General features: G+C 39.3%; 1 protein-coding gene across 7 annotated transcripts in view; it reads right to left on the bottom strand.

The window, feature by feature from the left end:
- Positions 1-5,481: 5,481 nt before the first annotated feature.
- Positions 5,482-10,420, bottom strand: part of kdm6ba (lysine (K)-specific demethylase 6B, a) — a 126,073-nt gene continuing 121,134 nt past the window's right edge. For 6 of the 7 annotated variants that reach the window (XM_056269633.1, XM_056269637.1, XM_056269635.1 and 3 more), the window contains 2 exons: positions 7,589-7,762; positions 5,482-7,492 (listed from right to left, as the gene is read on the bottom strand). In XM_056269633.1, coding sequence (XP_056125608.1) covers positions 7,469-7,492; positions 7,589-7,762 — 198 coding nt within the window. In that variant the 3' untranslated portion in view covers positions 5,482-7,468. The remainder of the gene's footprint in view (positions 7,493-7,588; positions 7,763-10,420) is intronic. The other variant, XM_056269639.1, reaches the window with a different exon arrangement.

The raw sequence follows: 10,420 nt of genomic DNA, 5'->3' as shown, positions 1-10,420 counted from the left end.
ACTGGCTTGTTCATCATAACGTTAACATTTTATGACATTTAATATATAGGTTTTGCTATTCGAAATTTAAAAGAATTTTGGACCTCCAGTCTTAAATCATTTCTGCCTCAATTCTCTCTCCTCTTTGGCCAAAAGTGATGTTCGGAGGGGATATTTGACTTTATTACCCTACAAGTTTGATTAAAATATGAGACAAATATTTTATATTTTAAATACTGTTCTTTTTAAAATGATACACCTGGTTAAGGTTTTATTTATCTGACAAAATTATTTGGCCAAAAATTACTTTTAAAAAAATGCATCAAATTACTTAAAAAAAAATGCTTAGAAAAACAAAAAGCTCCAAGGAAAAAGCTCAACATAATCAGTTATTAATATTTCGTGGGTTTTCTCTTGTTTTTGCATGTTTATAATTTCTTTGTATGACAGCCTGGCCAGAACTAAGTCCGCACAATTTGCCATGTTTCATTGCGCTATCATAAATAAAATGATTGACTCCAAGCACAACTATGCAATATGCTATAAAATCCTTTTTAATAATAAAAACTATTTTTTAATAATGTTTGAATATGCCAATTTTCCAAGGCTCCTGTTTATCAATTTCGGCCACTATTGCAGAACAATATGTATATTTAAAAAATATTTTATATTGTGAAATGTACAATTATTTTATTAATGCTATAAGAGTAAATCAAGGTTGCGATCATGATGTGGAATTAGACTGATAGTCTGATATAAATAATGTGGTCAGATACACTGAAAAGTCACACTGAAAAAAAAAACGGATTTATTTTAAAATATGAAAATGAATTGAAAGATTGATTTAAATTTTTTATTTTTTTTTGCTGATCAGCTTATCATAAAAGAGTAAATAATTTCGGCAACATTTAAGAGCAAGAGCAGCTTTCCAGTTCACTGCCCTCATCCAGACCAAGGATATCTTCAAAGGTTAACATGTTTAAAGTTGAAGAGTTGACGCGAGTGAGGCTGATCAGATTGCAGTTTTTGTCCACATGGGAAAAGAACAGAAAGGATCACAAACAACTGATGGCAAGGACAGATCTGAGAGAAGGATGGAGTGGAGCAGCTCCTTCATGATGAAAAGAATATCAGTGGGAGTGGTTGCACAGGAGGAATAGTGTAAATGCTGGCTTGCGTAACTGATAAGAGCCCATCACACACACACACACACACACACACACACACACACACACACACACACACACACACACACACACACCAGATCAATTAATGTTTCCCACTGCTTTGTACAGCCCATGTTTACTGTTTCTGCACCCCTGACCTCACGCAAGAGAAGATAAAACCTGCGCAAATATGCAATGCTTAGAAGCACTGACCCAGAAGAAGAGTGAAATTATTTTTGATGCTAAAAGTGTGATTGAGATTGACTGTAATCAGTCTGAAGATTTCCTAAACGCTGTTGTGCAAAAAATATAACTTTGTCAAGGTTTGCTGCAAATAGTTGTAACCACTGCATTTTTCTTTTAAGGCTAAACATGTTTTTGAGTGATTTGCTTACAGCAGCCTCTGGTTTGTGGCCAGCGAAATTTTGAGTTCACTACAGCGCCTTGACTTTACTTTGCATTCATTTAACAAGCTTTGCATTTGCATTTTGGCTTTCTGAATGGCGAAATCTGAGCAATGTGTTAAAGGAGGGGTGGAAAGAGCTTCCTGTTCTCACAGGAAGTAGGACATCCGCAGGCCAGCGCAACGTTAAGCTCTGCATGAGCCCGATGCCCTTTTCCAAATCCAGTTTTGTTGGTGTTGATGCGGCAAAGTCAGTCAGTTTGGATACGTGTCTGCTTACATATTTGGAGTATTATGATGAAAATGCCTTTCTGCAATAACTGACCATGAATTGAACTGTTTGAGAATAAAAGTTGGCAGTTGAGAGACGAACTCCTGGTGGTTGATGCTTGAGTTTGCATCGCTGTTGTAAACGGCTGGATGTATCTGACCATCATTTCAACTCTCCCAGCCCACGTGTGTGTGTGTGTGTGTGTGTGTGTGTGTGTGTTATATGAATCTCAGTTTACACAGATAAATTGAAAGCTACTGCGTGAAGTGGGGAATCTTGTGCCAAAAATGCATCAAAGTTTTGCGATAGGGCATGTTACTGAAAGCTGATCACAGAAGTAAACAAGCTCTGGTTCCTCGACTTGCGTCAGCAAAGAACAGGAAGGAACTTTGATAGGGACGAACCTGACGCAAAAACATAAACAAGGTAAATGTTCGCCTACAGATGCCTGCTATGGGCTGATGAAATTGCGGTATGATGACGAGCATTAGGCTATATTAATCATGTGTAGGAATGTTTAATGCAAAAATTATAAATTATAAATTAACTCGACAAATAATATAAGATTTTTTTTAAAGGTACACTATGTAACTTTGTTACAAATTAACATTTAAAATAGTCCATACATCAATTCTTCTTAAAAAACGTTGTTTTCTCACTCTGATTCACTATGGTAAGCCTATTATAAGTGTAATATTTTAGACATGTCGGGATGGTTTTCGAGGGAAATTGCGTACATGCGTCACTCGCCCGTGCGTCGTGTCTGATCCGTAAATGGAGAAATGTTGCTCCGGCTACTTTGACGTGTGTCTGGTGAGGATAGTTTCACAACGAGTGAGAAAGGTTGACATGGAGCAGCTAAATCTCCAACCTCTGGGGAACCACCTGCAAAAACAAAAAACAAAACAAAACGATGCCGTACAGAGAGTCTGGTGACAAATGCAGCAGGATGTACGTGACGTTTCACACCTTTTTATCTAACAATTGCGAGTTTACATCTTGGAATTCTGACTTTATATCTCAGAATTGCGTGATATAAAGTCGCAATTGTGTGTTATAGTCAGAATTGCGAGAAATAAACTTGCAATTCTGACTTTTTTTCTCTCACAATTCAGACTTAATATCATGCAATTCTGACTTAACACACAATTGCGACTTTATATCACGCAATTCTGAAAAAAAAAAAAAAGTCAGAATTGTGAGATAAAGTCGTAAATACCTTTTTTATTTTGTGGCGGAAACAAGCTTCCATAGTTAATAGGTACAGCTACAGTAAAGTCTTCAGCTAGTCATGTTGATATGTCCATCTAAACTGTTTATATAGAAGCATAGTAGTGGATGAGCAGTAGGATAATCTCTCTCTTTTAGTAATGAGAAAGAATGATTTCCATTACACGAGAGTAGATGTTAAAACTTCATGCTGATTTGTACTCGGCTTTCGCCAAGATAAGCAACACTAAGACGTAGCTTTACAGTAAACTATGCTTCTCCATCCATTTACGGTTCTTTCCACGTGGTGGTGTGACTCCCCTTCTGTCCGGCGTTAACGGCTGCAGTGTACTTGGCGCGTCAGCGCACGCGACGGCTGCAACTACAGGACCAGCACGACAACCGTCTGGATTGAACCGAGTAGGGGACATCTCTAGGGTCTTCAAGTGGGCACCTTCCGTCCTCAGTGTTTCGTCGACTAGCCCACGACACCTCAAGAGGGCTCGACAGTGACTCTGGCGTCCCAGAGTCACCCCCCTCCGTCCCCCACTCAACTCAGTCCAGCTTACTGACCTCTACATCCCTCCTGCTGTTGAGACCTAACCACAATCTCACAATCTCTCCGCAACCCAACCATACGCGCCAACCCGTTTGACTAAGGCTGTCGAGCCCCACCGGTGCGTTAATATGCAGTTTCAGTGGACAACGGTTCCGTATGGCATACCACCTACCGCAAAACACAATATCTGCCCAACCACCCGTCATTCACGCAATATACACAGGAACGTAATGACTGTAAATACTATACAACCTATCCAAATAAATCAAGACTCTTCAAGTTTTCAACAATTCTACGAAACCGTAGCATGGTAGCATGTACACAGCTAGCTAAAATCTTTCCGTCTCAACCACAGCCAGTTGCTGCTCCTTTCTGCTGCTTCAGATAAGTTTTTTACTGTGCAACGCAACTCTTGGCCGCTGAATCCGATGTCTCTGAGGGACCGGGTTGTAGAGTGTGCCACAAAACCTCGACAACCCACTTCCACTGGATAAACCTGGACTCTCCATCCTCGCTGTTCTGCTTCAGTGGCCACATGAGCATACCGCAGTTTCTTCCTCTCATATGCCTCATCTACCGTATCCTCCCATGGCACTGTTAACTCTATCAGTTGAACAATGCGTGCTGATCCGGACCACAAAACAATATCTGGTCGTAGGTTAGTGGTGGCAATCTCAGGTGGAAAAATAAGCCGTTGATCAAGATCAGCCAGCAGCTTCCAGTCCCTAGCAGCTTCCAGTTGTCCTGGGCGAGAATTGGTGTTAACACCTTTTCTTGGTGGTTGCTCGCCTGGGCGGAGGAATATTGTCTTCTGCGTGTAATGTTTTGCTGGAACAGGCGGCAACTTATTGGTCATACTACGCTTGCCTTCTAATGCTAAAGCCAAACATCGCAGTACTTGGTCATGGCACCAAGTAAACCGACCTTGGCTAAGAGCCACCTTACATCCTGTCAAAATATGCCTTAATGTGGCAGGTGATGAACACAAAGGACAAGACGGATCCTCTCCTACCCAGAGGTTTAGGTTCTGCGGTGATGGGAGAACATCATATGTTGACCTAATAAGGAAACTGATCCTACTCTCTTCCATTGACCAAAGGTCTTGCCAGCCCATCTTACGTTGTTCCACACTCTCCCATCTCATCCACTCTCCCTGCTTGGCCTGTGAAATGGCCTTTATACACCTCATCCTCTCCTCCTGCTGTCGCACCTCGTTGACTACCAGCTTCCTCCTTTGCGCTGGGCCTGCCTTGTGCCATTTAGGAGGAGCTAAACTGAGCCCAAAACCCCCTCTTCCATTCTGTACCTGTCCCACGATATCCCCAATTTGAAGGTCAGCCTTTGCCTCTACTACAGATTTCTTTGCTGACCACTTTCTACCAGTTTTTAACACATTTGTCGCGTGACTCTACTAAAGTCATTTCCAGCCTGACCTTGGCACACTTAAACTCCTCGGTTAAAGCAGAGACTGGCAGCTGCAATATTCCTTTACTATAAAGTCCCACTCTGCTGAGGGAGCGTGGAACTCCCAACCATTTCCTGATGTATGAACTTCATATATATTCAATATATTCAAACAGTCACGCAGAGCTGAGTCACAACAAAAGCATCGTTCCTACGCATACAGATTTTTTTGAACTGCTACAAGGCCAAAAGTTGCATAGTGTATCTTTAAATCATCATGGCTTTGTTTAGATCTCTTAATATTATTGATACCTCTTTAAGTAATATTTTGATATGGCATGTCTTTGTTTTTGTGTCTTAAAGATCTTCCTTCTACAGATGTAATTGCTGTGCTTCATTTGTTTGTGGCTGAAATGTTAATTAGATATATAATAAATGTTTTTGAAACCTTACACTTCCAATGAATGAATACAGAGACATGGCACAGATCAAAGTTTATCAAAAGCATTTAATATTATTCAGAGTAATCATATCAATGACACACGAATTCACAAAGTGTTTAAGACATGTCTGGCTCAGTTCGCTTCGTGTGTGAATTCCAAAACAGTGCAGATTTTAAATAACCACAAAAATAAAATAATAATGAGGAAAAAAAAAAAGGAAAGTGTGTATATTGCAACAGGAAAAATATTTCTTAAAAAAATTGAGAGTAGCTCAAGAAGAACTCAGCACCATCTATTTCATAATCAAAACCATTTTCCTGATAATACATGAATCATTTCACACTAACGCCTCTAAAGCTGTAAAAAATTACAGTATATATTTTAAAACAATGCGTTAAATCCCCTTTCACACTGTTACTCGTTCCAGTAAAATGCCACAATTTACAGTTCAATGTGATTTTTCTCCATATAAGCATTAGTTCAGGCGTATGAAAACCCACTGCAGCCAATAACTGTATAGCATGTATATTGAAAGTTATGCCTGCTGTAGTCAGCGTGGCAAACGTGTCCTCAAATGAATAGCATTTACAACAGGACAGAAGCACCACTAAATGTGTAAGATAGGTATCAGAAACTGTTCTTAGCCCAAATTCGTGAATCACCGGAATTCATCACAAAGTAGCTGCTAATCTAGGCTCAGGATTACTGACATCAGTCCAAGTCACCATCTTAGTACAAAAACAAGCAAAAAGATTCAGCGAGCACAGGTCTAATCTGAGAACTCATATGAACATGGCCCCTGGATTTAATCTTTTTTTTTATTTTTTAAATAAACATTTAAACTGGATAGTGAGCAGGTGTTCAAATATATAAGAGTGATCACATTTAAGTCATGTTGTTGCAAACTTAGGTGGGAAAAAAACGTGTTGTAAAAACATTTGTGAATAACAGACAACTTCTGATTAGTCAAATCCTACCCTCTGTGCTCTACAATCTAAAAGGACAAGGAGTCAGTTATGAGAGATTTAATTCATATAAACAGGAAAGACATTTAAAGGGGTAAGCACCAAGATTAAAAAAAATAAAGAAAATCAGCACCCTTAAAATATTACAGAGGACTTAGAATAACAATAGAAACCCTTAATACATCTATGATAACCATGTTGAGGCAGGGAGAGCATTTTATATCCAATAAATAGAAGAACATTTTAAATAAAAAAAATTTACAATAAAAAAAAAGAAAACCCAAAGAGAATAGATCTGTATAGAGGAGAGAAACAATTCACTGACCAAAACAGATGAAACTGAACAAGAATAACCATAAAATGCAGGAAAAGAGATTGATTAAAAATGCAATCCTTAAATGCTTGTCCTGATGATATAAACACAACGTTCCATACTAAAACTGAAAAAGTATTTTAAAACCCGTATGTTTTGAAGCATTCTGAACAACTATTTCTTTTTAATTCTTAATGCTTTAGAAAAATGTCCATAGCTCTATTATTAGTATTATTAATTTTTATCTCTTCACTAAATACAAGTCACAAGGCCAATGTGGTATATATCTAGGCTGTTCTAGGTTTAAAAATAATAAATTATTGGAGAAAAATAAGCACCCACGAAAAGTACAAAGAGCAGTTAGACATTTCAGTATTCAAGACAAAAAACAAACAAAAAAGCAACATGAAAGAAAACTAAGAACAAAAACCTAAACTGACAGGATCTTGTCAAATCCGCTGTTGTAAGCCGTGACAGCACCAAACTGCGGTTCATCGGACGTCCCGCAGAGCCATTCAGAGGTTGATACACAAAGACCGACAGGAGCAAACTGGAGTCTTATTGGCTGATTGGTTCTGTAAACAATTCTGAGTAAACTGGTTCTGGATTGGCTGTTCAACAAATATTAACAGTAGTAGGTAAATTTTTTTTCCCAACTGTAAATGTTTTAAGTCTTAATTGGACTAAAATAAAAGATCTTGTCCTGCGAGCAGGAGTTTTGGTTATGGCTGTGTGAGGGAAAGTGATGAGACGTTCTCATCGGGAGCTGGGACTGATGGCCTGAGAAAGACAAAGACAAACAAATGATAGATGTTAGCTCTTTCTGAAGCTTTGTTCAACTGCACGCGTTGTCAAAGTGCACGAACACCAACTCACCAGGGTGAATGAGTCGTACACGTTCATCAGCTCCTCCATGCGGTATTGCTCCAGCACCACTACATTGGAGAGGTTTGGGCTTCGTTGTCGTGCACAGTCCTCACAGTGCACCACATACGTCTTCCGACTGCCGTTCTCGCTGGTCACAAACAGCAGATTAAACACCTCCACCTGCTCAGGAACATAAAGACAAACCATAAACTCTTAAAGGGCGCCTATTATGTCATTTACAGGTTCATAATTAAATCATGGTAGACAAAATTATTTTTCTTAGGGTACGTTTACAAGATAAAATACATCTCTCTATTAGTGTAACTGGATCTTAGTGCTGCATTCGATACCATCGACCACAACATTCTTTTGAATAGACTCGAAACTTATGTTGGCATTAGTGGGATTGCATTGGCATGGTTCAAATCATACTTCTGACCGTTACCAATTTGTAGCAGTAAATGAAGAAGTATATCGATCACAAGTTCAGTATGGTGTACCGCAAGGCTCAGTACTAGGACCGTTGTTTTTCACTCTGTACATGCTACACTTGGGAGATCTCATTAGGTTAGTCTTCTCTGTTACGCTGATGATACTCAGCTTTCTTTGTGCCCTGACGAAACTACTATTCATTCTGCTAATTTTGTGAATTGGTCTAAAAATAATTGGATGACAAAGTATTTCCCTACTACTTAAAGCTGCAGTCCATAATTTTTTCTGTATTCAAAATTTACAAAATTGATATAATAAGCGAGTACATTATGAATTAATTTTCCAAACCCAAGTTTTTGTCTGAATCACTACAGTACGCCTATAATAAGTGTTTATATTCAGACTATTTTAGACTGGTACGGGTCGTACCACTGCGGAATAACTCAGTGACTCGTCATAGACATAAAACGAGAGAAGTAGCTCTGGATACAATAGTCTTCCGCAAGATGCATGCAGTTCTGTTTATTGCAGATAAAAAGTTTGCAGTCCAAAAGTTATGGACTGCAGCTTTAATTCTGAAAATAAATAAATAAATAAACAACAACAAAAGAGATTCTAATTATTGGACCAAAAACCTGCACTTGTAATAACCTAGAATACGATCTAACACTTGATGGCTGCTCTGTCAAGTTTTCGTCGTCGGTTAGGAACCTGGGTGTGCTTTTTGATACCAATCTTTTATTTGAAAGCCAGATTTCTAACATCTGTAAAACCGCATTCTTCCATCTTAAAAAAATATCTAAACTACGACATATGCTCTCAATGACATATGCAGAAAAGGTAGTTCATGACCTCAATGCTAGATTATTGTAATGCTCTTATGGGTGGTTGCCCTGCACGCTTAATAAACAAACTCCAGCTGGTCCAAAACGTAGCAGCTAGACTTCTTACTAGAACCAGGAAGTTTGACCATATTAGCACGGTTCTGTCAACAGCACTAGCTTCCTATTAAACATTGTCAATTAGAAAGATTTTAAAATATGCAGAGCACTAAATGGTTTAGCTCCTCAGACTTGAGTGAGCTCTTAACACATTATAAGGGGCTTTCGCACCGGAGAAACCTTTTCATAGCTCCTAGAATTAATGGCAGAGGTACCCACTTTTTGGTGTGTTCGCACCGCAAGAACTGCGAACGATTTCAGTTCTAGGAACACCTTTTGTGGGGACTAAATTAGCTCCTACTTTAGAGTAGGGTCTAACCCAGAACAATAGGAACTACCAGTGACGTAAGTGTATGCTGATTGGGCTTAAAAAGAAAAAAGAAAAGCCATGTACACTCACAGATTATATCCTATATATTTACTCCAGAAATGAACATGGAAAACAGTGATAGAGGGACCTCTCAACCTTTACGCTGAGGAGAAAATCCAACGCAATTTTGAGGAGACCAAGCAAAACATGATTATGTATTTCTGCTCAGCTAGCAACATTGGGCATCAAACACATGGCAAACGCTAATACTTTCTAAAATACTGTCTACTTTTTGTATAACAGTTCTATATAATAACATATTAGACAGGACTGTTAAACAGATCGTAAACTAATGAAGATGGAGAATGGGAGCACTGTGTGCTCAGGCTCTGGCGTTCTCAGCGCCGTCAAAATAAAAGTCACAACAAGCACAGTTTACGTCACTTCAGAGTTCCTACTGGAGGTGCGAATGCAATCAGGAAAATGGCCCAAGGGAACATTTAGTTCTCTGTGAACCACTCCGGTAGCTAGTTCCTAGAACTACCCAGTGCGAAAGGGGTTATAGTCCTTCATATCTATTGTGATCTCAAAATTCTGGCCAGTTGATAACACCATTAATACCAACATCATCTGCAGGCGGTAGATCCTTTTCCCATTTAGCACCCAAACCCTGGAATAGTCTTCCTAGCCTTGTTCGGGAAGCAGACACACTCTGTCAGTTTAAATCTAGACTAAAAACATCTCTTTAACCTGGCATACACAACACATTAACAATTCCTATTATTCAAATCAGTTAAATGAATGTTAGGCTGCATAAACTAGGTCAACCGGAACCAGGAACACTTCCTATAACACCCGATGTACTTGTTACATCATAAGAAGAATGGCATCTACGCTAATGTTAGTCTGTCTGTCTCATCCTTATCCCAAGGTTACCGTAGTCAGCTGTATCCGGTCCATATCCAGTTCAGATGGTGGACCTGCACCTAGACACGACCAAAACGCAGCCCTGAATGTCAGCAGGGACCGTGTCAACTAGACAATCCCCTGTGAAGGCCTCATCGACATGACAGTCATCGGCAGGTCCTCCGCACAGACCCTATGGCCTTCAGCTTCGGCTCCTTACCGGTGTGATGAATTGATCTTCAAGCAAAAGGA

This window comes from Rhinichthys klamathensis, unplaced genomic scaffold, assembly GCF_029890125.1.
Source record: "Rhinichthys klamathensis goyatoka isolate OS25496 unplaced genomic scaffold, OSU_Roscu_1.1 h1tg000286l_1, whole genome shotgun sequence".
Classification (NCBI taxonomy): domain Eukaryota; kingdom Metazoa; phylum Chordata; class Actinopteri; order Cypriniformes; family Leuciscidae; genus Rhinichthys; species Rhinichthys klamathensis.
This window is presented reverse-complemented; position numbering and strand designations above follow the sequence as displayed.